The sequence below is a fragment of the Tetranychus urticae genome, chromosome 1 (assembly GCF_039701765.1).
Source record: "Tetranychus urticae isolate SD_2017Ah chromosome 1, NJAU_TeUrti_SD_1.0, whole genome shotgun sequence".
Classification (NCBI taxonomy): Eukaryota; Metazoa; Arthropoda; class Arachnida; order Trombidiformes; family Tetranychidae; genus Tetranychus; species Tetranychus urticae.
The window spans coordinates 16861094-16889010 of record NC_142958.1 but is presented as its reverse complement, the minus strand read 5'-3'; the positions used below and the strand labels follow the sequence as shown (position 1 = coordinate 16889010).

General features: G+C 32.6%; 6 protein-coding genes and 2 long non-coding RNA genes across 11 annotated transcripts; 3 read left to right on the top strand and 5 right to left on the bottom strand.

The window, feature by feature from the left end:
• Nucleotides 1–28: 28 nt before the first annotated feature.
• Nucleotides 29–6587, bottom strand: LOC107372158 (scavenger receptor class B member 1). Of its 3 annotated transcripts, XM_089266343.1 has the most exons (6): nt 4312–4586; nt 3935–4157; nt 3453–3803; nt 2041–2237; nt 575–1978; nt 29–502 (listed from the first exon to the last, which is right to left on the bottom strand). In XM_089266343.1, the coding sequence occupies exons 4-6, from the start codon at nt 2143–2145 to the stop codon at nt 449–451; spliced, it is 1563 nt and encodes a 520-aa protein (XP_089122469.1). In that variant the 5' UTR covers nt 2146–2237; nt 3453–3803; nt 3935–4157; nt 4312–4586; the 3' UTR covers nt 29–448. The 3 variants fall into 3 exon arrangements, with proteins under 3 accessions (XP_089122469.1, XP_089122467.1, XP_089122468.1); XM_089266341.1 differs by having other exon boundaries at nt 3453–4157; nt 4312–6587; XM_089266342.1 differs by lacking the exons at nt 3453–3803; nt 3935–4157; nt 4312–4586 and having other exon boundaries at nt 2041–2379.
• LOC107372165 (uncharacterized) lies at nt 4272–6596 on the top strand. 2 transcript variants are annotated; one of them, XM_025162890.2, is made up of 6 exons: nt 4272–4347; nt 4430–4470; nt 4582–4766; nt 4839–4964; nt 5033–5116; nt 5268–6596. In XM_025162890.2, exons 3-6 carry the CDS (start codon nt 4650–4652, stop codon nt 5460–5462), a joined length of 522 nt encoding a protein of 173 aa, XP_025018658.2. In that variant the 5' UTR covers nt 4272–4347; nt 4430–4470; nt 4582–4649; the 3' UTR covers nt 5463–6596. The 2 variants fall into 2 exon arrangements, with proteins under 2 accessions (XP_025018658.2, XP_015795822.2); XM_015940336.3 differs by lacking the exon at nt 4430–4470.
• Nucleotides 5599–6587, bottom strand: Uch (Ubiquitin carboxyl-terminal hydrolase). The gene has a single exon (XM_015940335.3). The coding sequence runs from the start codon at nt 6470–6472 to the stop codon at nt 5792–5794; it is 681 nt and encodes a 226-aa protein (XP_015795821.1). The 5' UTR covers nt 6473–6587; the 3' UTR covers nt 5599–5791.
• A 122-nt stretch (nt 6597–6718) lies between the features above and the next one.
• LOC149094687 (uncharacterized) lies at nt 6719–7144 on the bottom strand. Its single transcript, XR_016197970.1, has 2 exons — nt 7044–7144; nt 6719–6981 (listed from the first exon to the last, which is right to left on the bottom strand). It is a non-coding gene; the product is annotated as an uncharacterized LOC149094687 (long non-coding RNA).
• A 736-nt stretch (nt 7145–7880) lies between these two features.
• LOC107372163 (Pre-mRNA-splicing regulator female-lethal(2)D) lies at nt 7881–9446 on the top strand. The gene is made up of 4 exons (XM_015940334.3): nt 7881–8460; nt 8596–8774; nt 8863–9017; nt 9161–9446. Exons 1-4 carry the CDS (start codon nt 8110–8112, stop codon nt 9304–9306), a joined length of 831 nt encoding a protein of 276 aa, XP_015795820.1. The 5' UTR covers nt 7881–8109; the 3' UTR covers nt 9307–9446.
• A 337-nt stretch (nt 9447–9783) lies between these two features.
• Sf3b3 (splicing factor 3b subunit 3) lies at nt 9784–14128 on the bottom strand. The gene is made up of 5 exons (XM_015940326.3): nt 13764–14128; nt 13614–13707; nt 12263–13419; nt 11874–12185; nt 9784–11693 (listed from the first exon to the last, which is right to left on the bottom strand). Exons 1-5 carry the CDS (start codon nt 14064–14066, stop codon nt 9915–9917), a joined length of 3645 nt encoding a protein of 1214 aa, XP_015795812.1. The 5' UTR covers nt 14067–14128; the 3' UTR covers nt 9784–9914.
• A 161-nt stretch (nt 14129–14289) lies between these two features.
• Nucleotides 14290–26605, bottom strand: LOC107372166 (uncharacterized). Its single transcript, XM_089266340.1, has 5 exons — nt 25069–26605; nt 24773–24924; nt 17885–19665; nt 15265–15883; nt 14290–14945 (listed from the first exon to the last, which is right to left on the bottom strand). The coding sequence occupies exons 2-5, from the start codon at nt 24893–24895 to the stop codon at nt 14502–14504; spliced, it is 2967 nt and encodes a 988-aa protein (XP_089122466.1). The 5' UTR covers nt 24896–24924; nt 25069–26605; the 3' UTR covers nt 14290–14501.
• Nucleotides 21002–23265, top strand: LOC149094686 (uncharacterized). The gene is made up of 2 exons (XR_016200935.1): nt 21002–22085; nt 22887–23265. It is a non-coding gene; the product is annotated as an uncharacterized LOC149094686 (long non-coding RNA).
• Nucleotides 26606–27917: the final 1312 nt, after the last annotated feature.

Sequence of the window (27917 nt, the reverse complement as noted above, 5' to 3'; positions counted from 1 at the left end):
ATCTCTTATTGTAATGATGATTTCATGATTTGATGATGAAAGAAACCATTTATTTTATTCAAATTCATGCACAAATCTTGATAAATTTTGTAATTCTTTACATGAAAAAAGTGATGAGAAAATATTTATTAGAAAATGTTTAGGCACGCAATTTAGAGTAGACTTTAATGGATGAGGAGAAATTAAAAATATCAAGGTTGGTGAATACTTTGTCTTTTGGTGTAGTGCAAAAATGATTGCAAAAGTGATTAGACGCAATCTTCAAGTCACTAGAAAAAATGAGATGAATTTTGAATAAAAACGTTGAATTATGTGAAGTTTCATCGTTCATGGACTATGTGGAGTTTGAAATTAAAAAGTCCAGCTAAGATCAAACTATTTATCACAGATAGTTTCGTCTATTTTTTTCAGAAACAAAGACATTGACTTGATCACAATGGGTGATAATTTAGTTGCGATCATCATTCATTTCCTCTGGATCAAGTATCTTCTGTTCATCGTCCTAAAGATAAAAGAAAAAAATGAAAATGTTAATTTAAATATCAGGCGGTAATTTGGTAATGTGATCAAGTACCTTTACAATTTGATAAAGATGACAAGTTAATATATTCAGGCAGCCATTGATTCTGATTCTTCTTTTAGGAATGATCAGTTGAAGAGAGGCAATGAACAAGAATAAACCAGCTAAGCCAACACCTATTGCTAAAAACAATGTAGGCACCAGCGATAAAAGCGTGTTTATCAATATGAGTAATCCAACAAAATCAGAACTTAAAGAAAAGCTGATTTCCATCCAAAAAGCAGGGAAAACTATATTTGGCATTTTATGACTTCTTTTGAATGCCTGTGAGCGAGTTATTCCGATATTTAATTGGAGGCGAATAGCGGCTGCTGCTGTGGACCCAGAAGTTGGTTCAATTTCAAACCAAGCTAAATGATCAGTTTCGTTTGGTGATAACCCGTTTACCTTAGTTAAATAATAAGGATCAGCTCCCAAGAAATGAGGTAAAGATAAGAATATTGGAAAGCCATAATTAGGTGTGGATGCATCAAAAACTCCAGAAGGCAAGGTTTCATTGGATCCGTCAAAAGAGTAGCTAGTTAGCAAACTATTGTAACACTTATTTGGAGGATAAATTGAAGGACTAGCAAAATTGTGATCTGCAAATAAGTATTTCCATGTTTCAAGTCTTTTAAAAAGAAAGTGACTCTTTTGATAGGTAAAAGAGAGAGTACGAGACAAGTCTGGAGTAAATAACTTGATGGTTTGAGTCGGGTTATTCCTCAATGAAGGAAACATTTCTCCCAGGGTACTATCATTAAACCGGTTGCAAGCTTCATTTTCACCCGGTTCATCAGCCCAGATACCAAGCTTATCCTGGCCATTAATACGAGTCAGTAGGTTAATCTTGTTGATATCATTAACTCCGGAATAAATTGTGTACAAATAATCACTAGTACCGTTTCTATGGTGAAAATAGGCAAATTTGCCATTATAGCCAGCTGTAGCTTTAGGCGCAACTATGGAGCCAAGTTCCATTAACATATCAGGATAACCAAGAAAAGTCAATTCTTTGATGCTTTTTTCGATAATGAAACCATGATCAACGGAAGCTAAAAATTCTTCAATCAATTTACGCATAGTAAATGATACTTTTTCAATCCAAGTTAAAGTTATCACTAGAGGAGCATTGATTGTATAGACAGTAACATTCTCATCCATAACAGAGGCTTCTCTATCAAAAATCCAGGTTCGATTCCGGTAAAAGCTTATAGTACCATTTGGGTTGATGACTGGAGTATTATGAGTTTTGAGACGATAAGTAAAAGGTCCAAGTTCAACTAGATTAGGTTTGGCACCATCATTTTCCACTTCAGATGGATTGGTAATGTTGTAAAAATAAAATTTATGAAACACAGGCAAAGGCATATCTTTCCAAAAAGTAAACAAAGCTGATCCATTGCTTAGCACGATTTTCTGAAACCAAAAATAGTAGAATCTGTCAACACCAGAGTTTCAAATTCACAGTAATATCTTACCTGATTAATAATCTTTCTGGTAATTGGTGGGAGAAGGAAAAATCCAGTGAAACCAATTGCACCAAAAATAATAGCAAACAAAGGAAGACCAGTAAGCTTGCCCATCACCAGAAAATAGAGGAGACAATATATTTAGAGAAAGATTTGTACCAATGACTCTGGTGTTTCCGATGATGGCGATGGTAATAGTTAATTATCTGACATCCGAAGTTTAGCACAATTCACAGGAAAATTGAAAAAAATTATTAGGTTACATTTATGTCTCATGTTTGTTTACAAGAAACAAAATACGTTAGAAATGTAGATTTCACTTTCTCTTTCCATCTTTCTCGTCCATACATAAACACAATGTGATCATCTTCCTTGTTAGCTTTCTTGCCTTTTTCTGATTGAAGGATAAAGACTCTTTCAACAGTTCATATTTAAGCTTGCAAATGGTTTTTCTAAGTAAATTAAAAGATTTCAAGATTTTGATTAAGAAATACTTATAAAAAGGAGGGCTTTTTACGGAAATTGGGTTCAATTTAACACAAGATTGTTATAATATTAATTCATTTTACCTTGAATGTAAAGTTTCATTGATCATTAACATCTCTCAATGTTATTTGCATGATCATGTTACTTTGTTTTAAAGCAAACTCTGCAATAAAGTTTATAAGAAAACACATCCGAACAAAAAGTCATATCGACCTTCATTAACAAATGAACCTTCAAATCAAGACCAAACCTAATGACCGTGGTTTTTAGCTAATCACAAACTCATCTAAGCTATAATTTTGTATCAACTACCCAATATTATAACTGATATTATATCTAACAAAATTTTACCATTTATCTTTATTTAAATGCCTATTAGAAACATCTCGAGCCTTCATGCCGAAGCAAAAATAACAAAAATTTCAGTTTTCATCGGACAATTTTGCGATATATATATTGAGATGTAATATTTAGATGGACTTGCGGATGAATAAACAATACACTTGCAGCAGGTCAGCCTTAAGTTAATTTTTAGGTATCAACACCTCGAGCATTTTTAATTACTCGAGATAAGAAAACTGAACAAAATAAAGTTCGATTCTGTACATTAGCTATGACTATGAAGAAAATCTTCGATTTTGTTAACTCAACCCTAACCACTACTGTACTATAATCGGAGCGACTATGGGTACTCAATCTTTGAGAAGTGGTTAGTTGGCCATTGAGTTTCAGTTCAATTATATGATTGTAACAAATTTTTTAAGCAATAAATCTAACAATTATTTGCTAAACAAAGTTATCCAAACTTGAAAATAAGTTATACTCAACAGCCGGAATGAAAAATCAGAATTCAAACGATTCCTTGATTATAATACTTTCATTCAATTTGAAATGGTATCACAAAAATTGAACAATAATTAATGTAAATTTCTTACCTATTATCAATATTTGGCACAATGGTAAAGTTAATGTTTAACGGTTGATTTCACATAGGACTTTAAGAGACTCTTGTAAAACACAATCTCATGTTTAAGTTATTTCCAAAGATCACTGGACGATGATTGAAACAAAACAGATTGACAACAATGTTTACTATGAAAATTATCAACAAATTATCAAGAGAAGGAGAAAGAGCGCTTTTGAAATGTTGTTTGCCTTCAAGGAAAACTGGAGACAAAACATTGAGCGAGGCATTTTCTTGAGACGTCATCTTTACATCCAGACGTCATATTCAACATGCCAAGGTTTGATCAGTTTTCTTCTTGCTCTTGATGGCCAGAGTTTACCTTGTTGTTTACCATAGATAAGTCAGATGTTTGAGGAAAATTTTGGGTAAAAATTAAATCAATGATAATTTCAAGTTGCAATCAAGACTCCAGGCTTGGATTTTGGCCGCTATTAAATCATATCAAGATACCTGTTCTCATCTTGTTTTAATATCCATGACGATTGTCAAAGATTTGCTTGGATATCATTTTAGCAATTTTTATCAAACAAAACCAAAGTACCAGAATTATGTAAGGTCAGATGTCTTTGTTTTTGTGCCACCAGATTCAATCTTTTTGAGTAGTTCGATTGACTATTCAAACTCCCCAAAAATTGTTCAAAATAATAAATTGACAATGTTTTGCCAGAAAATGCTGAAATGAAGAAAGGAAAAAAACTGGATTAGTTCCAAGATTCATTTTGATCTATTTAAAGCAACTTGGTTTATTAGCAGACTCGTAGTAAGTCTATCTACTTTATCTGAAAGATAATTTGAAGAAGTGAATTCACAATCCACTGTTAACTTACCACTGTTGATTAAATTCATTTTGTCCAACTGATTTGGTGAGTATGCCAAGCTTTATAGTACTTTATAGCATGAACCAAGCTCGACAATTATTGATTCATTTATTGGTGACACTTCCAGTATCAAAAAATCTTAATAAATTAATCTCGACTGGTTGAAAGGTGGGTGAAAATAAACAACCTTACACTGGTAACGATTGTTGAGATTGGTTGAATAAAATAATCACTCATTTATTTGTACTTTGATTTAATAATTTTAAATTTTTTCAACAGTGACGTTCAAAGACAGAAAATTTCTTAATCTTTAACTGAATAGATTTGAGTAAACAGAACTTAAAATCATGAAAGACACAATTGAAAAATCCATGGAACAAATGGAAAAAGATAAGCAACAGGCTTTGGATAGAGCGCTAACAGCTGAGGAATTGACTGCCATTGCCCAAGCAAGAGCAGAAAATGTAATTATTCAAATCAATTGATCTAAAGTATAATTTTTATGGATATTAATTGGTGTTTTGTTTCATTGACAGGCTGAAGATAAAGCAAGGAATCTCAAAGAAAGGTTACTGGCTATGGAGGAAAAGCTCAAGAAAGCCAAGGAAATTCAAGAGAAAACAATGGAAGAGATAAGAAACAAGAAAAATCGTATAGAAACGGTAAACTTGAATTTATGACTAAAATTGTGAGATAATTTGTAAATAATGTTTATTTTTCACCTATTTAGATACAATCACAGACGGTATCTTTATCGTCAGCTATAAGTGTGCTTGAAGCCAAATCTGAAACTTTAAAGGCGGCTCAAAAAGAGGTAATGTAGGACTCTCAAAAATATATCTATTAGCAACGTCTTAGATAGTCAAAGTCAAAAATTATTGGAAATTTTTTGGCTATGCTAAGATTGACAATCAATATTTGGTTTAGTATAAGATAACCAGTTAACATTGATTTTTTTTCTGTAGTTAATGACACTCGAGGAACAAATGGAAGCAGTAGATCAAGAAAAACAAAGAAAATTTGCTGAAATGGAGGCAGAAATTGCTCGAACTCGGGAAATGAGTATTAAACGTGAACAAGAAATGGTGGCCAAACTGGAAGAGTTGAACCAAAAATCAGAAAAATTGAGACAAATGACCTCCAAACAAACTAAAAAATAAACCAAAACATCATAATTAAAATGCAGACATGTAATGATATTGATGAACTTGAGCTGGTGAACCTAATTGAAAGATTACTAGAATCTACTTATCAATAAGTGGCGAATTTTCGTTAAAAGGATTGTCTATCAAAATGTCTACTGAAATTGATTTTGATTTTAATGTAAAATTACACAATGTATTACACAATAAGAAAATAATGTTTTGACAGACTTTGCCTCAAATTAATCTCGATTGAAACAAATCCAGGCAAAACAAAATTTGACAATGAAAAATTGATTGGTTGATTGGTTGACCATGGTAGGATAACAAGGTGACTGTTCAAATGGTTAGAAAGGGTCTTTACATAGAGCAACGGCAGTGAATCTAAGACATTGAGGGTTCTTATCAACATATTTACGGCAAACTTTGATTGCATCACTAACGAAAGTGTCTGCACTAGATGGGCCATGGGCGACTGGGCCCTGTTTGCGACCATCCATCTCGTATAAAACTCCATTAACTTGGACTAAAGCAATGAAATGACAATCAACATGAGAGGTGGGATCTGGAGCAACAGTTTGACCAGTCTGGGCACAATCATGATGAGTATTGTTGATTTCAGTAGAGTTAACCAATAGATCGGCTTTATCGTAAGGAGACAAGTCTTTTGTTTTATCGATGAACTTTTTAAGACTAGAGTCTTCAGTGAAAGTAACCGTGTTGGTATTATTAGCAACAGCATGTAATATTGCCATGGCACCACAAGCATTTCCAATAGTTTGCTTCATAAAATAGACGTCCTTATCAGTGACAGGCGACGAATCACCGACTGGGATACCATCCTCGACTTCACTCAGAGGATACAAAAGGATTATAGAAACGACTGTAGGACTAGGGATAAATTGTATCGATTCGTCATCAAACCCGTAAACATCGACAAACTTCCAATCCGTCGTAACGCCCAAGTTTTCAATAAAACTGTTCAATACATCTGGATTTGATTCTAAAGGAATCCAATTGAGACTCATGATTTCTTCAAATTAATATAAAAAGACAAACTAAAATTAAAGGACAATAAAACTCGGAGGGTCAACAGTTGAGAAATATCAAAGCAACAAACAAAACCAAGAAGGGTAAACTGGTGATTCAAAATGACACAACATTGATTGAGTTTAATGGCTATTGAACACAATCAGGGAAACTGCTTATGGTGCCACCTCTCTTAACCAATTTCATCTTTTTTTTATAACTCTTTTTTGATACAAAAAAATTGATTGCATTGTAATTTAATTTATTTTCATTTGCTTACAAAACTCTTTAACTTTTTATTATTCTAAACAGGCATTTTATTCTAATTTCATTGGCTCAATTTTAATTTAATTTTATGTACACAAAAGATTAATCATTACATGTAAATATCTTGAATGGAGCAACGTAATTTGTTTTAGCTTTTCTGGCTTGAATCACTTTGATTTTCAAGCGAAAGTCTCTTGGCTTCAGCATCTTCAATCCTTCTTTGAATTTCTTCTTTTAATCCCTGAGAAAATAATTGTCATTAGAATTTGAAAAATTAAATGAAATAAGTGATTGTTGACTTACATCAAATGGTCGATAATATTCATGGACAATAGACGATCCGACCATAAAACAGGCGGCACAATAAAGACCTCTGAAGATTACTTCATAGCTAGACATTTTCAACAGCTGATTGAAATAATTGTTTAGTTACAGTGATGAATGTAAAAATCAACTCTATGAAAATTTATTTAATTTTGGGGTTAGTGTTAATCATAACGTTTCAAGAGATTGTTGTTTTAAGTATGGTGTTCAAGAATCCAAAACCTTTTATTTAGATGACTTGAATTGTTTAGAAAGGCTTCGAGTAATCTGCATGGCATTGAAATTTGAAAAATACGCCAACAAATTTACCAATAGAAACTGGTCTATTGAAATACATTCCCGAGTTCTTTTAGTTATCATTGGATTTAGCTAACAAACCAGAATTTTCTTGGCAATTAGCCTTTCGGCTGAAGGGTGAAAATTATCGTAACAACCTCACTTTATCGTTGATTCATCGATACTCAGATGTATTTTGATATTAATGTCGTAACAAGAGATGCTCTGGTTACTAGTAACCGATTACTTGATAAGAAGGAAAAAAATAGCAAATATTGTTAACTCAAGCCGGCTACTTTGATCATTAAGAAAGTCAATTCCATACTGCATGATAAAATCTAAAAAAGTGATTTAAGTGAATTGCGAGTTTATTGTTCAATAAATGAAAGGAATTGAAAGTTGGTTACAGCAATTTGATCTTACAAATCTTGGCGCTTCAAATTTTGAAGTCATCAAGTAACTCAAAGAGTATACTCTTTGAAGTAACTGGTTACTTGTAACCAGGGAGAAACTAACCACGGTTACTGGTTATACAAATCATTTTATTTGGTAAACATAGCTTTTTTGTGTACAATAAATTTTATAATTTTAGCCGATTGTTATTTGTTGGATTCCAATTTACCGTTTGCTACTTTGCTTCTTTTCGACTTAATGGTATCCAAGTCAAAATTAGCTCTATTAGCTTCAATAACTGTTACTGCTTCCATATTTATCGGTGTTAATGTCGCCCAAGATTTAGAAAAGCGTCGTGTTCGAGCTGCTGTTCTTCATGATCTGCAAAGACTCAAAGAAAAATCAGATGGATTGTGAGACCAAATCTATCAATTCTGATGGAGATGATAAAGCTAACTTTGGTGGTGTTGCAAGTCGTGTCCACTTAGACGAAGACACCTTCAATCAATTGGACAAGAAAGAATTATGGGAAAAATGGAAAAAGCAGGAAAGTTACATCGATTTCTTAGAAAGAAAAGGCGATTGTATTGTGCAGCCTGCGAGTGACCATAGTAGTTTGAAAGAATACGAAGAAAGACTAAAACAACAACAAAATGAAGCTTGTAGACGTGAAAACTACCTTTTATTGAGATTGACACGGAAGGAACAAGAAATTACTGAATACAAGGTATAATTTATTGTTTATTATTGAGTCCTTTTGTTGTAATTTTCAACAAATGGTTTCTTTCCAAATTTTCATTAGTCTACAATTTTTATGTATCTAAATTTCTTAATAATTTCTTATCATATCCTATCTTTCCAGAATCGCATTCAAGCAATGAGAGAAGAATTAATACCATCCGATTCTAGGCTTAATTCAACCTTATTAGACCCTGCACTTAATTTGATGTTTGAAAAGATGAAATCAGAGGTTGCATCTTCTAAAGAACGAGTTGAACAAATGCAAAACGAATTGGCAGCTTGGAAATTCACAACCGACAGGTAAAAAATGTTTACAATGAACACGCTTTTTAAGTTTCCAATTAGATTTGTGCAACTCTTAATTCTGTTTTCAAAATTTTATTCACAGTCATATGGGCAAACAACTTATGGCTAAGTGTCAATCACTTTACAAAGAAAACGAGGAACTAGGAAAGACCATTGAATCTGGGGCAATTGGTAAATTAGAAGGAGAATTAGCTCTACAAAGAAGCTTTGTCGAAGAGATGAAGAAAAGTCAAATGGGTATGTTATTTTATTGTTTTACAGAACTGAAGTTCACTTAACAAAGCATTCGAAAATTGGCATTGATAGTTCAAAATTTAGTATCAAATGGTATTATCGTTTTTTGAATAATTTACATATTTTTGTTTTCTATCTCTCCACAGAAACTGATGAATTTTTATTCGAGCTTGATGAAGAAGTTGAAGGATTACAGTCAACCATTTTCCATCTTAGAAACCAACTTAAGGAAATAAAATCTGAAAGTGATCAAACTGCACCACGTCCAGTTGAACTTACCTCAACGACTTAATTTAACAACAAAACTTTTAATTAAAACCATTCAGTGTTTTAAATCGATAAAGAAAAGAGCTGAATTTCATAGAGTCTGTAAATCTTTGTAATTTGAACACTTCTCTCATTGTACTCTAGTAAAATATTTGTACTCTTTCATCATTGTTTGATGATCTAATTAGATCTAAAATAACGCTGTCTAGTTTTTCATTTACTTATTTTAATTTATAATTGTGATTAGAGGATAAACGTTTTCTTTAAATGCATCAATCACATAAATTGACTAGAACGATTAATTATAACGAAAATAGCAAAGTTTGAATAAATTTGGGTTTAGCTGGAGTCGGAGGAATTTAAATGAAACTGGAATAAATAAAAAATGATCGGTTTAGATTTACATAATATGAATGAGATTTTATGTATCAAAATTGATTAGAAACAATCAAAATATGAAGATGATAGGATGGTTTGAAATCTACAAAATAATATATTGTAATAATTTGTTAAATTATTTGTTTATAATGCAAACAAAGTTATTCAATTTGTTTTTGTACTTTTGAATTTACATACAAAGAATATACATTTAATAAATACAATTAATTTTAAAGAAAATTCATGATTATGTAGTTAAAATACAAATTGACTTCGCATATCTTCAAGTTTCTTGGATACTTCAGCGGGTAAGTAGTTTAGATCTTCTGCAATGGCTTTTTGTTTATTCAAGTCAATCAGATTGAATTGTTCAACGAGATCACCATCAATGACATTTTTGACCGGGAAATAGTAAGATCGGAAAGAAAGATGCTCTCGACCACATAAAGGTGCAGCTTCAGTACGAAGGTGCATTTCAATATGTTGGAAGAAATCATGTTCTTCTTGAGAAGAAAAAGGAACCATGACTCCAACAGTTCCAAAAAGAGTTGTATAAAGAATCAGTTCAGAGAGTCCAGGAATGAGTGTAGTTTTCTGAAGCGAATGAATTATTTCGCCAACATGGAAATTACAGATAGTCTCTACTTTTTGAGATGCTCCTCCAAGCCAACCTCTATCCCATAATGATTTGACTCCAGTAGGATCTTCATCAACATCATCCGTAATACCGTGAGGTAACCTGAGGACACTGAAATTACCAAATTTGTCACCAATGGCAACAGTTTGATAATCAATCAAACAAGAAGCTGTTATCCAACGAGGAGTAGAATCGTCAGCAAAAATCACAAGCTGATTATCTGCAGCCTTATAACGCACAAAGAAAACACTCTCTTGAATATCAGTTACATAGATACGATTTCCCATGGCGTGAACTGATACAATACAATAAGGAAAATGTTTGTTTTCGCATTTACGAAGTAGTTTTTTCTTTCCAATGTCGTAAATTCTCAGCAATCTTCCAATGCTGATCAGAACTCTTCCTTGGAACGGGCATATTGAATGAGGCACATCTTCGATTGGAGTGCTGTGCATCCATTCTAGACGCTTGCCATCATCTAAGATACTATAGGTTTCTATACTGCCACTCTTAACTTTTTTTGGGTTTAGCTGAAGCTCATGAGCAACACCAACAAGAAGAAAAGGAACATCGCCGTGTTGTGCAAAACGTACGATAGATATACTAAGCGCAGCTTCGTTTTGCTTAAGTGGAACTTTATGGTGAGTCTGGCCTGAAATTGGATCAATAACTCTAATTAAAGAAGCCCATTGACCTACTCCAGCCTTAGGAGCACCAAAGATATTCTCAGGGAGATCTTCACTGATAAATGCAGCAGCCATTTCCGCTGCTATTTCTTGTTCGTCTTCACCTGCAGCCTCGACCATTTCTAATGCCAGTTGTTGCTTTCTAGCCTTTTTAGATTCTTCTGTATATGCATTGTGATCTGTTTCAATAATCATCAAGTTACCACTTTCAGGATGAATTGCGAATTTTCTTGGAGTATACTCAAGTGGGAATGATTGATGATTAAATACTGCTCCTAATTTTTCAAGAGATAAAATTCTTAAAGTATTTCCAGAAATAGCAACAATGCCTTCAGGACATTGTTCAGAGGTAAAACCAGAAGCAAATTCAAGTGTCTCATATGACAAAGGAGTAAGATGAAAGCGACTTTGGTGATAGTAAAGTAACCAACAACGACTGGATATTGCTAGAACTGCATCACAGCCTTGCATTTGAATACGGAATAATTTAACTGGTCGAGTTCCCAAATATCGAGTTCGAGTATCAGTCAGATCTCCAGATGCATGGTCAAGGATGAACCTTAAAAGAACACCATTTTGCAAACCAACGTTAAGATACAGCCTTTCACTCGAAACATCTCTCAACTCCTTACTTCCAGCGCCCATTTCTACAATAGAAAGAGATTCGGGGGGTGCAGGTACGGCGTTGTGCGATAATGGTGTGAGACAATCCTGATCAAAATAAAAAAAGACAGTTAATTAAAACTCTTGCAAGCAGATATAGAATTTTAAGCGAATCTTAAAAACTCAGAATGAGTTGTCAACATAGTGAATTCAGCTGAAACACGGACGATATAAAATGTATTCATCATTGATATTTTGAGTTAAAGTTAGATAACTAATTTTACTTACATTAGGATCTAATGAAACAACTCTAACAGTGTTGTCAGCTAGTCCGATTGCTAGAAAACGAGATCTTTGTTCACTAGAAGGCACAGCCCCAAGAGCTAAACAAATGACTTCACAGGCCATATCCTTTCTGTCAGTATATTCATTGAGTTGTCCACTAACATCCATCTCAAAGTAAACCAACTCACCACCGGTTAAAGCAATGACAACTTGCCGATGATTAATAGCACACTTCAAAATGTGCCTTTTACCGGGAGTACGCCATTCATTAACTCTCTTATCTGCGCGAATATGACGGATACCATCAGGATAGATCTAAAAAAGAAATAGAACTTGATGAGCTACTATTCAGGAGTATTGAAAAAATTTCTGTAGTTTGGAATAGAACTTACCTGAACCAGTGCATCAGTTCCTATTTGACCACAAGCAAGGGTCGGTGTTGTTCCCAAGAAACCTGAGTCAGTCACTTCTTCTACGGTTTCCCCGATAGAAAGGACTAATGTGGCATTTATAAATGACACAATGATGTAAGCATCATACTCCTCGTCAGCCCGCCGCTTAACAGTCCAAACAGCATTGGGGGTTCCTGGTAACTCAGATACCGCCATTTCAGAAACTTCAAGTCCATGCCTTAATACTCTTAAAGTGGACCTAGGTCCTCGACCACAGGTCATTAGCAGTTGAGGTGTGTCTTCATTGGCTATATCTGCAACTTGACATGACATTATTGGGGATAACGATTCAAGTTCATCTACTAATACCAAATTTTTTAAAGGTCTTGGATTAAAAAAGAATGTATCGCCCTCTTCAAGCAGCATAGCGCTACTTAATTCAGGTTCATCATCATCATCACCCAAATGAGCTATTTGATACAGATAATGATTACCAAATTCCGAGGCAACAAAGAGGAAACCCGTTTTCAATACACACATTGCAGTTGCAACGGGTACAGTGTCAAAATACTTGAGACGAATTTCCATGACAGTTTCGTCTTCGGTTTCTAGAGTAATTTTAAAAATGTCTCCTTGTTCAGTCTGAACTAAAAAGAAAAACATTGATTTGGTTTTGTGGGTAGCACAGCAAACAAAAATCATTCCTCGATCAGGATCATCGAGGTCATTTCTCCTACGAGGTATTGGACAACGAATATCATGCTGATCTCCGAAGTTCTTATAAGTAATGTAGTTTTCTGAGCAAACAAGAACACCACTCGGTCCATCAGCACCTCCAGGAACAGATATTAAAAAGTTGCCATGTTCTTCCAAAGGCTCACTATATTTTCGTACAACATGGTTCAGCCCTAAATCTAATTCATAAAAAGTTAATGTTTGCTGAGTTTTTTGAGCAGCTTCGCCAGTAGGATCGTTATCTGCTTCTTCATAGTCCATCTCGAGACAGGCGAACATTGGATTATCAAAGCCCACATCGATACCAACAGTATGATAAACCAAGGTATTTGATTTGTGAGCCTCTAGGGGAGAAGAAATAGTCAACCGCGCTTGACTATCTCTGTTTAAAATATAGACTAATTTTTGTTTCTCAACAGCACCTAAAGTGATGAAGAATAATAAGATTATTAAAGTTTGATAGACCACATTACTAAATTACTAGGATTAGCTTCATTACAAAATTATCAGAACTTCTTAGAGGGTTAATAAATCACAAAGGGTTCATTAGCATAATTTTTCATCATTTAAAATTGTAATGTATGCTCTAATTAGTCAAAATTGCTCATGAACTTACTTATCATTAATGCCCTTCCTTTGGGGTCAATAGCTAAATATTGTCCGGGGACAATTCGACGACATCCAGTTTTGCCGTAAGTTTCTTGGTGAACCTAAAAAGCGGCAACAAAAATTAATAAAATGGAACAAAAGAATAACCAAACATTACCTTATCGAAAACATTTTTAGTTGGATTGTATTCAAGAATGACAATTCGCCCAGAATCAGAACCAATAGCTAAATAATCTTTGGATCCTCCAGTTAAACGAAAAGCCAGCATGGACCGTATTATACCAAAAACTTCAACAGATACGAGAGTATGAATTTTGCCGGTATTTATATCAGGTCTGATGAGCTCCAAGGTTCTTCCTTTAGAGATGGCAATCTCTTGATGTTTAGTGCCAGCAAAATTACCATGAATAGCATGGGTAATCCCACTGGCCCTTTGAAGGGTTATATTGTACAAATGCATGGCACCAAGTTCTAAAAAAACATTTATCTAAACACTTACAATAAATGATAATTTTTTAACTTAAGAATCAGATTCAAATTTTCTGAACCCTTATAAATACCGAAAACAAAGCGCGTGCTTCCGGAGAGTTGCTAAGCAATCCAATAGTCAGGACAGAAAGATAAAAATAACCGCTTTTTTCAAAATCATAGAGTTTTGATGAAATAAAAACAGACAAATTAAATTTCTTTATAAATTGACATAATTTATTAAAATTAATTAATTTCCTCCAATCAAGCAATTGATAATTTTAAATTTTACCAACCTATGACATTCATCTTAACAGTGATCGATAGTAACAATGAAAAATCATTAACATTTCAATCCAATTTGATCAATAATAATTGTTTCCTAATTTAGACGATCCAAATGATTACCTTATTACCAGTAATGGAATCAAGTTTTGTAAGATTCATCCTTATTTGTCTCTTTATTTCTCACTTTTGTCTTATTGTTCAAATTGTCACTATTATTACTTTTCTCACCATTTAATTCCAGTTTAGCGATATTTTCCTTCTTAAAACTATCACTATTACTGCTGTTATTAAAATTGTTGTTTAAATCACTTGATGTTTGCTTATTAATTAAACTGGCCTCTGTCTTGATAGCCTCTTTATCATCTCTTTTAGACCTTTCCTTTTCATTTTTGGACGATTTACCTCCATCTTCAGGTTTATCAGTTGTTACAGCATATAAATCATCATTTCGATTGAAATGATTTTCCGATTTAAGACAATCAACTGTATTGACAAACCGACAAGTAAAGGTTGTCTGGTCAAACAGAGTATAATTTGGACACAAAAAGTCATATCGATGACCCAAAGCACAATGATGATAAACCTGAAAGAAATAAAAAAAGGGAACAAAATTAGTTGATTATTAAAAATGAATGTGAAATGAATTTTCCATTAGTCATTAAATTGTTGCAAAAAAACATAAAAAGACAATTTGGATCAATTGTTAACCTTAAATTTACTTTTCAGTTACAATAGTTGACCATAAAAATTGCAAACAAATTAACTCTAAGCGTCAATCTTAATTATGTCAACTTGACCAATTAAATGTTAACCATTTCTTGTTATAAGACCATTTAGATGAGCAAAAAAGTGAAGCGCTTTTAATGATGATTGAGAGAGGAAAGTAAAGTGATTAAATTTACCTGACACTTGTGTTCAATGGAAGCATAATAACCATCATGTCGACCTTCACAATTGAAATGAATCTCAGTTGGCAGTGAAATATAGAATGGATAATCAGTTAGATCGGCTCCTTTCAATTCATGAGGGAAATTGGGATCAACCATGTAATCAATTATCCTGTTGTCAGGTCGAGGCTTATAATTTGGTGATAAGGTTTTCGTGGTTGGGGCTGGAGTTGTGGTCGTAGTGGTTGACGGAGTTGTACTTGTTCGCTGTCTTCGACCTCCTTGACCTCGTCGTCCCTTCCTTCGAGGACGATGGGTGGTTGTGGTTGTTGTCGGATAGTCATACTCGTAATCATCATTATCGTCATAATCATCATAATAGTATGGAGCTGGTGGTGGTGCAGTTGTTGTTGTCGTTGTTGTGGTTGTGGTTGTTGAAGGTCTATTTGCTGGTCCTGCAGCCTGGTTGGAACCCAATGGATTTCGAGGTCGTTTACGTCGACGTCGACCTCCTCCCGGTCGACCAGCAGGTCTAATGCGGAAAGGTCGTGGTCCAGGGTCCGATTGGTTTGGTTGGTCAGACTCGCTGGTTGGTGCAACTGTGCCAGTCTGTCCAGGTGAATCATAATCATTTCTAACCGAGAAGGAAAGTACAATTAATTTCGAGTTGAACAAATACATTCAAGTAAAAAAATTAATGAACAAAATGGTTTTCATGATTTTCCTTCAAAAAAGATAAAAAACGTTGCATTTTGTCCGCAATTTCAATTTGGAAAACAAAATCTTCCGAAAATCTTTGAATCTCAAAATTTCCTTTAAAAATCATTATTAAAGCAAATTGTTAAACTCATCTCCTAATCTTGATCAATTAAATTAACTATTAACTTTACAAGAATTTAATTTCTAATCAAATCCATCAAATGCTTATTTTTGTCACAAATCAATAAAGTTTTCCATTCTCACTGAAAAAGCTTTGAAAATGGAATAAAAAATAGCTGAAAATGATTTAAAGGTTTGATTTAAAAGAATTAAGAAAGTTGATTAAATCTTGAATTGAAAGTTCAAATGGTTTCGATTAGATGAGCGAAAAAGAAATTTTTTCAATTTATTTCAATCAATTCAATAATTTTGCGTTTTTCTGGTTCAACAAACAATTGAAACTTTCCTTTAAAAAAGATGAAAAGTTTACAAATCAATTTATTGGGTTGAGTCAAGCAAAACTACGGAGCTTTGATCATCGATATTTCAATTTCATTAATCACCTTCGACTGTAACCTCACATATTGGTGAAATGCTCATGTTTAGTCACCAAAAAACTTCGATTCCACCGTTGGTTCAAAATTGATCTCAAAATAAGCGAAAAATTTCAATTTTCTTAATTTTCCCTCAGACATTGATTCCGTTTCTGGTATATTAGACTTAATTTGTGAAAAATCGCACCAAATTGAGAGTAGTTCAGATCAAATTTCCGTACTTTTTGCTCGACTCAACCTATTATTGAAATATAAATGAATGTTGATTCAAGATTGAGTTTATTCAAATAAATCATGAGATTAAATAGCATTTAATAGATTAAAATTAGATTATGGATGTTTCTATTCCGTCTGAATGTTTCTTTGCTTTACCATTAAAACTCGCTATTATACAATTGTCTAACAAATCACGATTCAAAATCATGAGTTTCATGATAAAATTTAATGTTCATCAAACAATTGGTAAACAATTGATTCTGATAAATGAAAAGAGACAAAATATAAAGAAAAAGAAAAAAATGGAAAACAATCCAATTCCTTGATTGACCGGAACCATTGACCCGATCAACCAAGTTGACCAACATATCAATGTATCTATTAAAAACATGTTATATCCAAAAATCGTGTTCGAACTAAATAGTTAAACTAAAATTGCGAATAATTGAAATAAATTTATGCTCATTTGTTAACAACGATTAACATTATTTTAAAGGAAATAAGCGCTACTCTGAATGGGACAAATTTTGAGTATAAGTTGAAAATTTTGATGATTTAATGTTATTTTTTGAGCAAATATGAATAATAATAACTGATCAACAAATACGGTTATTTGTGAATGTAATATCAAAAGTAATCAGACGTATTAATAGCAATGAGAAAGTTAAATTGTAACAAACCGAAAGACAAACCCAAATTTTTAGGTTTAAAAGTGTGTTTAATAATGATTATTGTAATTTAGATTGGATCAATCAGTTAATTTGTTTTCACAATTTTACACACCAATTGATGTATAAAAAGGTAAACCCAAATGAAAATAAACTTTCCAATTTGGAAGCATTTGTTGGTATAAAAAGTAACTTAATTGTCAACATTTATTTCCACCTAAATTCATAGTTTAAATCACCTTAAATGGTAAACTAATGAAGTGAAGTTGATAGCCGGCGTGAAAATAACAGAAAAACATGCAAAAATCAGGCCAATTTAAAGTAATATCAAAATCTATCCGATTAACAATTCTAATAATATTGATATCTATCAAGTTGATAAGTCTAATGGACTTTATTAAAACACTAATTTTCATTTTTGCTGTTCTCATTAGTATTTTGTATTTGCAGTCGAGATGAGGAAGTGAATGAAGAAATGAGGGAAAATTAAAGACGAACCTGTAATTTTGAGGCTGACCGCGGTCATTTGTCCGATCGAAATTATTATCGTCATTATTGTTGTGTTGGTAGCGGTGACTTGGTCTGGGCGTTGTCGTGGTTGTTGTTGTTGAAGTTGTGGTTGCAGTTGCTTGAGAGTAAAATTGATTACGATGAGATCGATCATTTGAGTGGCGATTATTCAATCTTGGGTTTGGATTGTTTAATCGGGTTGTTGGTTGATCAGGATAATCGTAATTGGGTTGCCTCTGTCTGTCACCATCATAGTTGTAATGATAATCTCTCGAGATTGGCCTGGTTCTGGTTAGTTCGGTTGATGCTCGTGTTGTGCTTGTTGTACTTGTTGTTCCCCTTGTAGGTCTACTTGTGGGTTGACTGGGTAAAGGTGAGGCCGTTGTTAAGCCTCTTCCATTGTAACCAACTGGTTCATCTTCATCAACCAAATGATCAGCAATCATGGTTCGATAGTGAGATGATGGTCTACGACCAGTTTGAGAGTTTCTATGAGACTGAGGTCGAGATTCAAACTCAGAGTTGCCCGACTGATAGTGGGACAGGCCGACCATTGAAAGATCCGAATAGGTTGTGTAAGGTAGAGATGAAGTTAAAGTAGGTGGCAATGTGGTTACAAAGTATGGACGTGGAAGTTGCTGACGAATATCTTGGTTGGGAATTAAAATGGTCGGAGGTCGAGCAGCATTGATGTAGGCATGATTTGATTGACGGTAATCACCAACAGTTTGAGGTCTAAAATAGCGAGCTCGATTACCACGGACAGAATCAGAGTTTTCAGTGGATCGTATTAGGGAAGGATGAAGTTGACGGGAAGAAGAAGAGGATGACGAGGATAGACCTGATGATGAACCTGGAACAATACCAGTGAACCCACTTTCCAATCCAAGAGTTTCCCTGTTTCTTGATGGTGAACCTCCTCGTGACTCGTAGTGTTCATAGTTGGGTCGATATTGAGGGTTAGACTGTCCATTATTGGTATTACCGTCTGAACCCGATAATAAACTTGACTGAGGTCGAGGTAAAGTACCTTCAAAATCCTCTGAATTGCTTTTAAACCTTGAAAATGAATTGACTGAGTCTAGTGAGTCCGAGTTGCGAAAATTTTGCTTAAAATGTGGACTTCGAGGCTCAATTGTATCACGAATTTCACTTGACCCAGGGTCAAGCAATTCTTTACCTTCTTCGTTCTCTTTCATGTCAACCTCCATAAAGTGTGATATTGGATCACTTCTTGGTTCCATGTTGGGATCCGATTGAATCTCTTTAATCTTGATTCGACGTCGACTTCCAAATGAAGTGGATCTTGATCCATGATTAGCTTCGTAGGGAGATGCGGATGAAGCTGATGAAGCTGATGATGGCGATGCTAATAGGGAAGCTGAAGATGAATTGTAATTCCTTTTGGCTGATGATGAACTGTTTGGCACAATAAAATCGTCAAATTTATATTCAGAATTTGATTCAATGAGATGATCAGCAGATGGCAACAAGGAGGGTGACTGTTCAACTCGACGGACTCTCATTCGACCTGGCCTTCCATTGGGTAAAATGGATCCTGATCGAGGAGCCGAGGAAGATTTAATTTCCTCATCAGATTCTAAATAGGAAATGTCACCTCCATTTGAATCAACTGAATCTTGCATGTAACCATACCGAGTGTTTCCTCTAATTGTTTTAGCAGGAAGAAAATAGAATGAAGTTCCATCTGAACCAGAATCATCATTTAAATCTTCAAACAATTGATCTTGACTAAGACGTCTCTTTATCTGTAAAAGCAACAAAAAATAAATGAACAAAAATTAAAATCGCAAATCAACATTCACTGAGATTCAAGTGTAAAAAATTGGAAATTGAAATAAACTCGAATCATTAATCATTGATTTTTCTGCTAATTATTTGATTCTTTATCACTTTTTATTTAAATCACTGATTTGATGAAGACAAGAAATGAATTGAGCTTTCCATTAATGACAATTTGAAAGTGAAATTTACTTTAAAATCCAAACTCATTCATTGAAACATAATTAAGATTAGTGTTTGAATTGAGTTTTCACTTTCAATTGCTATTCAGGTTAATCCTGATGAAACAAAGAGTTGAACATGAATATAATTATACCAACAATTATAATTAAAAGGGTTCAAGTTAAAAGTGAATCAACATTTGAAAGGTTAACAAATCTGTAGGCGGTTATTGTAACAGTAAATTACAAGAAATGATGATTAACAATTGACGGATCGATGAGATCAACTTGGTAAATACGGTGAAAGCGATTAATTATTGGTTAATAATAATAATAATTTATAAATTTTCGCCGTCTTTAAATTGTCTTATTTGACAAACAATTAATGATTAAAGTGATTGATGTTTCCATTTTTTTGTTTGAAACATTCAACGACAATCAACCAATTCAAAGGAAAATTTTGATTGTTAAAGTTAAAACCTAAATAGGCTAATGTCATTTATTGTAATAATAATAATATAATCATAATCATCGTCATCATCATTATCATTCAAGGTAATCAAATGATTGTTTGTCAAGAAAACTGTTCAATCCAAAATAATGTTGATTAACCTGATTAACATTTTTTGCTTCGTCTTCAGACATTTCTTTTAATTCACATTACATTTCCAATCATTAAGTGATGATATAATAATATCGTCACATTTTCACATCAATAATCAGTGAAATAATCATAATGAACAGATTCATCTTTTATATTGCAAAAAAATGTTGATCTAAAAATGATTAAATTTTTCTCAAGAATCTTTTATTTCTGCTTTTTTTCATTAATCGCATTGAATAAGCTTTCATCGAGTTCTAAAGCTCTTCTGATTAACCCTGAAAATTGACTGAATAAATTGTTACAGTTTATCATTTGCTGGAAATCATGAAATGGTAAACTAATCAAGCTTTCACTTGAATTTTGTTTTGCTCGAAAAGTATAACAGCCTGTAAAAAGGATGATCACCTCTTAATCAACTATTGATCTTGATCAAAATTAGTTGATTTGGTTTAGTTTGAAAAATGCGGCTATTTTAATCTGTGGCTCCATCTCATAGACCATTCAATTGCATTATTAAATTGAGTAACAAGAGTTAAATGATAAATAAGGGCAAATCGGTTCATTATTACAATTGTTTCTGTATATTTTCAGTGTGAATTTTATGTTTATTTTCTCATAACTTTTTCTACTGTGAAAATTAAGGAATTTAAGGTCAGTTTGATGTTAACAGATGAGAAAATCGGAGTTTGATTATCGAATATCAAATTCCAGGTCGAATGAAAAAAGGTATTTTTACGAAGTAAGTCAACATTATTTGTCAAAGTAAAGGTCAATTTTTCAAGGGTTTTTGGTACAAAATCCACATCTTTAGGTACATTTTTTGGTGAATCTTCAGGATTACTATCTAAATTAAGACTGATGTGCAATTATTAATTGAACGACGAGAACCTGTTGATTTAATACAAAGTTGCTTCACTGTCCATCATTCATTGCAGGAAAGATTTCGTGTCCATCTCTGCTGTTCGTGTCCATCATCCATTTTTATCTAATTATCCAATAATTGTAATAACTTGACCATATTAGACTAAACAAGAAAATTAACCAAATATGATTAATCTAACCGAAATGCTTGGCAACTGTTCATCACTGAAACCCATTACTAATTACTACAATAATTATAGCTTTGTGCTTCGGATACTGCAGCTTTGTTAACCTGTACCAAGTGGAAAATTTTCCTATCAATTTTAATTGATATTCACGGAGTTTTTTGCCAATTTAAACAATAAGGAATGATGATAAAACGAGATTATTTGGACAAAATTTGGTTTCAATTGACTATCTATCTAATCATTTGTCCCTAATATGAATTTGCACTTGAATAGGTCACAATTAAAAGTAATCATGATAAACAAAGATTAACCTAGCTTAATGTCAACAGTGTTGAATGAAAATTTGTTTCATTTCAAAGCAATTAGCCAAATTGCATTCATTCAATTTAAAGTTACCTTTAAAAGTTGCTAAAAAATTTCATGGTCAATTCATCACCTCATTTCCTCAACAAATTGGTCTCACTTTTACTTGACCTCATCTTTACTTCCTAATTTTTTGCTTTTCACCGCAAAAAGAGCAAATCAATAAAAGATGCTGAGAAGATGATAACGAACAAAATCTCATTAAATAGGTAAGCAACAAATTAAGCATAATAATCAAATAATAACCAGTAAATTAGAAGGTAAAGAAGGTAAACATTCAATTTGAATTTCATAAACATGCAACAAACTTGCGCTTTTAAAGATGATTTTGTAGAGGAAAATGTTTCCAGGTAAAAATTGAAAATCAAAGGCAATCATTAATTGGTTTGAAAGGAAAAGAGAAACTAGAAAATGAAAATAAAGTTAATTGTAATGATGATTAGAGAAAAGGTGAATTACAATTTGGTGATTTGTGACCTCGTTTAAGATGATTTGATCAGACAATTTTTTCTCCTCTTCTCTTGTTCATTTGCTTTATCCAAAAATTCATCATTACCTGTTGAGTTGTAAAAACAAGGTAAACGCTTCAATGAACCTTTTTCCGATCCAAACAAATAAAAAACATTCAACTCGATTGAATTCAATGATATCTATTGTAGAATCCAGTAAAAATATCCAACATGAATTTGAACATTTTTCACATTTTCATCAATTTCTCAGCGAATTTCATTAAAAGATATTCACAGACAGATCTGATAAAATGTTGCTTTATATTTGAAGGCTAATGAGAAATTATTTTGCACTTTTACCTGAGAAAAGAAAAGCATGTTCAACTGAATGATAAAATGTTACTTGAAATAAGGTTATAATTGTTCACAGAGTGAACCTGAATCAATCGGCAATCCAATTGCAAGTCAAATTGATTAAATTTTGTGTCAATTTTTTGATAACAATTTTCATGTAAAATGATGCCAATCGATAAACAGTTGTTCACCTTTTTTTGCTTACAGATTGACTGTGATGGTGACTTTAGGATTGTGATGCTCAAAGGATAAGAGTTTACTTGGTCCAAAAACGCACTGAAAATTGTTCAATGGACGTGATAACGTTTCAATGATGAATCGTCTAAACGCTTCTCTTTAGATGTTCAACACTATTATTTATATCGGCTTTCTAATCATTTCTCAATTGTTTCAATAATCAATTCATTTCACGGTGCATTGTTAACCGCTGCACTGAACGGTAACGTTTAGTTCATCAATCACCAAACAATCGAGTTAACCGGAATTAAAAAAATGCCAAGTTTAGGTAAATTGTGTAAGTTTGGTGTTGGTTAAATGAAAAGACGAAAATCTGGTCTTATAAACTTATCTGGATTCATTTGGAAAATTTGCTTTCATTTTCTCTCTGTAAATCTCTAAACTGATTTGCTGGTTGAGACTTCACTCGTTAAAGTTCATCTAATTATTTTGAGCAATTAAGAATCCTTTAGATGGAAACAAAGTCTATTAACAGCTCTTAAGAGCTTAAATGTTTAGTAAGACCAACAAGTATCGGGTTGAAGTGCCATTTGTTTTTAAATAATGTAAACCTTTACAAATCTCAAACCAAATGTTCAACTATCAATAGGCATATTATCGGCGAAAGGTCGACTCACTGTAACAAATTTGTGCGAAAAGCGCCAAGGCTTCAATGATCAGACTTTACAAGTCAATCAAAAACTGGACGCTCAGTTACACATTGTAGCTATACAATTTCAGTCTACCCATTCCATGAAGTTCATTAAAATTTATCAATATTTATGCAGTTATCTTATCCGTTTAAGCAGCTTTATATACCTTTTACCCAAAACAAATGAACTATCAACTTGACCAGACATGTCTTATCCTAAGTATAGAACCTTAAATGTCTTCATTGATAGAATCAAATCAACTTTGATTGTCTGGTTATTACCATTTTGAAACAATTTATTTGCATGGACAACCAATATCATATGATAACAGTGAAAATAACAAAATGAAAATTTTAGTGATCTTCAAATGAAACCCTTTATAATGTTTGGCCTTATATTATTTCAGGACTAACATTGAAATAACTGTTACAATAGTTAATTATACCCGTAAAATGCTGATAAATTGTTGCATTAATCATTTTCATGTCAATTTTGAAATACATCTTTTGTTATCTTCATTCCTAAATGGTCAATCAAGGTGGTATTAAATGTTACCACTATCAAAGTAAAAATATATTTAAATTATAATCCAAAATAGATGATTGGAGTGGAAGAAGAAGTTAAATAATGTTGATCAAAATAAGATGGCAGGAAAGATAGTTAGTTGTTTACAATCTAAATTGGGTTCAATCAAAAAATCGAGCAAAAGGTTGAAATAAACCCGAAAAAGTATGGTAAAGTTACACCTTTTTTTAATTAACATTATCAATGAAAAGCAATAGATTTGATTGTACAGCCATCAGCTGATGAATCAAAACCAATCAATTGCCTTTCATCAATAAGTAATGAAACATTTGCTATTAAAACTTGATTTCTCTATCAAATCAATTTGAAGCAATTATTAATTGAAATTGTTAATTGAAACATAAATTATAAACTCGGTTATTTAACCAAAGCTATGGATTGAATTTCAAGGATTACCAATGATATTTATTATGGGCTGGTCAAGGTGAACCCAACTGTAGTGGTTAGTAAAGATTAAACATTTGCTACTTGGGAGCAATTAAGATCAATGATTAATTGTTGATTCTGTTTTTTATAACATTTCTTGTTAAAGTGTAAAAATTGTGGTTAAAAGTGAATTAAATTGTTCAACATTTGATGTAAGGTGAGGTTGGTTGAAATGAAAAGTATTGTTGATGGAAGGAAAAAATTGAAACTTACAATTTTTTTGCTCAAAGTGCTATTATCTTTTAATCCAGGTTTGATTGCTTGATTAACCTGACAAAGGTTAATGATGATAATTGTTGTAATCAATATCCATAAAGTAGATTTGCTTGATTTCATGATTTATTTTTTATAATAATTGTTTCCAGCTTTAAATGTAAAACCAAATTAGCAAATGTTGAACAAACGCACAATTATATTTTAGATGAAGATGATGATATTAATGATGATGGGAGTGATGAAAAGATGAAAAGATGATCAAATGATATTTGCTTTAACTTTTTTTTTAATACCTTTACGGGTTCGATTAACGGAAAGGTCAGAATCAATTTTCTTTAAGATTAACCAAGTTCATCTTATTTGGACAACTTGGAGGTTAACATCCAAGTTTTCCGGTAAATTACTTGTGTGTTGACTTGATTAACTGATCAACTGATTCTGGTTTGGGTAAAACAAATAATCCAGTTAAATTGATTGGAAACAAATTGGCAAACTGTTAACACCAAGAAAAGGTGAACATGGAATCTTTGTGCTGATTTGAATGGAAACACAAATTAATCATTTCCAAATGATCAATCACTAAATTTGGTAATGACACTGAAATTGACTGTTGAAGATGATGTTGATAATGGCGTTGATCGAGAACGGCTTCAAGAGTTTGTAAACAACAGAGAAAGTGAAGGTAAATGAAGCAAATTTGTTGAGATTGTGAAAGGTAAGAAGAACAAAAAATAGCTAATTTAACAGCAATTAAGATGAGCACAAATTGCGACTGAATAATAATGATAATAATAGGTATAAAAGGGAAGAAGGTTAATTTAGATTATTACTCCTTCTTGAAGAGCAAAAACAAAACAGCCAACAGAAAAAAAAGGAAAGACTTTAAGAGTTAAATGAGCAATTAGAAGAGTATTTAAAATGTATTAACAATTGGCTACTTTTAGGTCCAAAGTAAGATCGATGACCGCTCCTTTTGTTTTAATGATGAGAAACGGTAAATTAGTTTTAATTGTATTGAGATGTAAACTATTGAGATGTAAAAAAGATGCACGTAATACGGTCTTGGAAGCAACGAAAGAATGGTTATTTAAGCTTTAAAGATGACAATCAAGATGAGTTGAATCAAGATAATTAGGATGATTTAACAATGTTAATGTTGACTCTTGAAACTGGACACTGTTAATGGATCAGCTTATGTGAAAGTTGACAAGTAACTGTAATGATAATTGTAATTGTAGTTTTAATTTAAAGGACAAGGGAAAATAAAAGAGTTGAACTTGCCGGTTAACATGTGATTTATCCAATGGCAAAACCAGTAAAACAAAGTAAATCCTTTTTTCGGGTTTTTTGGGTTAACTTGAAATTAAACAATTTACACAATTAGAGTGTTGATCATTAGATGAGATGACAGTTAACCATGGGTTAACAATGGTTTTTGGTTAAGTCATGTCAAAGATGGAAACACATTTTTAATGATATTTTTGTATGTAAATTGACGGGTAAATTGGGTTTGGAAAGCGATTGATTTCAACCACTTTTGGGTTCACTTTTCATTTAACTGGTAACAAAACATGGTGAACCTTTTACTCGTGTTAACTGGTACTGACTGAGCGAAGTCAACATTCGTATGAAAAAGCGATAAACAAGAGTAGAAAAAATAAAAGAAGAAGAAGAAGAAGATGAAGATGAAAAGAGGGAAGATGATGGGAGGAGGGAATCAGAAGAAGTGGAAAAGATTCAAATGAATGTTCAATATCGCGTCAACAGGTTTCAAGTGAACAGAAAAGTGGATGACTGGATCACAAGCAGGGGAACCGTTTTTTTTCGTGTTAATCTGTATAACTGAATCAAGGTACGAATAAAGTTGATTTTAAGGTGTTTATCGGGAATCAAGATATAGAGCAACTCACTCAGCTGGAGTATGCTTTTTTTTCATCTTCATCGTCTTCATCATTTTTCATCTTTGTCGTCGTTGTCTTCATCATTTCGTCTTTTCATTCAATTTTTTAGTTAAACTTACATTTCGATGGTAAAATGTTTATCAACCTTCTTTGAAAGACTAGTTTAACGAGATTTTCCGCTTTTCTTGAACAGTTTAACTTTTAATCGACTATTAATCTGTTTTCAATCTCTTTTTTTTGCTCCTTTTAATTTCAAAAGCATAACAAGTTAGATTAAATAGATGATTACAATCAGAGCTTTATTTAAGCTCATTTCATAGCTGATAATACAATGTTAATACGGATAATGGTGCACTTTCAATTTCATTTGGCATTACTTTACTTTCATTTTCTTGCAGCGTCTTTATTGTGTTTGTCAAGTCATTAGCATTTTACGTTATTGATTAATTGTCCGAGTCAAATTATTTGTAAAGGTAGGACAATTATGCATTATAATGATAATTTAATTGAATCTTTTTAATTTCCAAGTATTGTTGAAATGGTTTGGAATGAAAAAGCAATGAAATCAACAAAAGGCTTCAAGAAGAAAAGAGAAGGTAATTGGAATTGTGATTACCAGAAAACTGTAGATTATCATATTTTTTAATCATTATTTTAAATCCCTCTAATTGTCACCTTATTGGGTTCAAATTGTTCAGTTATCATTATTGTTGGTCTTTCATTGGATCAGTTGATTGAAGTAATATTAAACATCTTTAATGAATCCATTCAATTGAAAAATAATACATTGAATCTCAACGAGACGGTAAAAAATATGGTTCACTTGAAAATGTTTGATTTTTGGTGCAAAATTAGAAGGGAAAAATGATTTGAGCCAAAAAAAGTAAATGAAATTAGGCAAATTAAGTTTAATGGTTAACCTTTTACAAGTTAACCAAAGTGATGATGATGTTGATGATGATATGTGAATGAGTGAGTAAAACCAAGAAAAGAATCGTACAAATAACTTGAGAATTTGTTCTCAATAAAAAACCGGTTCAGATTGAACATTAACTATCCTCACTATTAACATCATCTTCATCATCTACAGACATAAATGTGTTCCTGAAATGGAAAGCTACAAGTCAAACTGACCTGTAAAAGTGACCCTTACAGGAAGCTTTTTTTTCTCTCAAAGATAATCAGTAAGCAAATTGACTTTACAATCAAACAATGATATTAAATAATGACCTTGATAATTT

What these genes read in the sequence shown, in the direction of transcription:
- LOC107372163 (XM_015940334.3), top strand. Translation starts at nt 8,110, where the DNA reads ATGATCTGCAAAGACTCAAAGAAAAATCAGATGGATTGTGAGACCAAA. An exon ending in AAGAAATTACTGAATACAAG is followed by an intron (nt 8,461 to 8,595) that starts GTATAATTTATT and finishes CTATCTTTCCAG; the next exon opens with AATCGCATTCAAGCAATGAG. An exon ending in GATGAAGAAAAGTCAAATGG is followed by an intron (nt 9,018 to 9,160) that starts GTATGTTATTTT and finishes ATCTCTCCACAG; the next exon opens with AAACTGATGAATTTTTATTC.
- LOC107372165 (XM_015940336.3), top strand. Translation starts at nt 4,650, where the DNA reads ATGAAAGACACAATTGAAAAATCCATGGAACAAATGGAAAAAGATAAG. An exon ending in CCCAAGCAAGAGCAGAAAAT is followed by an intron (nt 4,767 to 4,838) that starts GTAATTATTCAA and finishes TTTCATTGACAG; the next exon opens with GCTGAAGATAAAGCAAGGAA. An exon ending in TAAAGGCGGCTCAAAAAGAG is followed by an intron (nt 5,117 to 5,267) that starts GTAATGTAGGAC and finishes TTTTTTCTGTAG; the next exon opens with TTAATGACACTCGAGGAACA.
- LOC107372166 (XM_089266340.1), bottom strand. Translation starts at nt 24,895, where the DNA reads ATGAAATCAAGCAAATCTACTTTATGGATATTGATTACAACAATTATC. An exon ending in GCACTTTGAGCAAAAAAATT is followed by an intron (nt 19,666 to 24,772) that starts GTAAGTTTCAAT and finishes TTGCTTTTACAG; the next exon opens with ATAAAGAGACGTCTTAGTCA. An exon ending in CCATTGAACACAAGTGTCAG is followed by an intron (nt 14,946 to 15,264) that starts GTAAATTTAATC and finishes TATTTCTTTCAG; the next exon opens with GTTTATCATCATTGTGCTTT.
- LOC107372158 (XM_089266341.1), bottom strand. Translation starts at nt 2,145, where the DNA reads ATGGGCAAGCTTACTGGTCTTCCTTTGTTTGCTATTATTTTTGGTGCA. An exon ending in CCAGAAAGATTATTAATCAG is followed by an intron (nt 1,979 to 2,040) that starts GTAAGATATTAC and finishes TTTTGGTTTCAG; the next exon opens with AAAATCGTGCTAAGCAATGG. An exon ending in ATCTTTATCAAATTGTAAAG is followed by an intron (nt 503 to 574) that starts GTACTTGATCAC and finishes TTTTATCTTTAG; the next exon opens with GACGATGAACAGAAGATACT.
- Sf3b3 (XM_015940326.3), bottom strand. Translation starts at nt 14,066, where the DNA reads ATGCATTTGTACAATATAACCCTTCAAAGGGCCAGTGGGATTACCCAT. An exon ending in CTAAAAATGTTTTCGATAAG is followed by an intron (nt 13,708 to 13,763) that starts GTAATGTTTGGT and finishes GCCGCTTTTTAG; the next exon opens with GTTCACCAAGAAACTTACGG. An exon ending in GAACTGATGCACTGGTTCAG is followed by an intron (nt 12,186 to 12,262) that starts GTAAGTTCTATT and finishes TTTCTTTTTTAG; the next exon opens with ATCTATCCTGATGGTATCCG.
- Uch (XM_015940335.3), bottom strand. Translation starts at nt 6,472, where the DNA reads ATGAGTCTCAATTGGATTCCTTTAGAATCAAATCCAGATGTATTGAAC.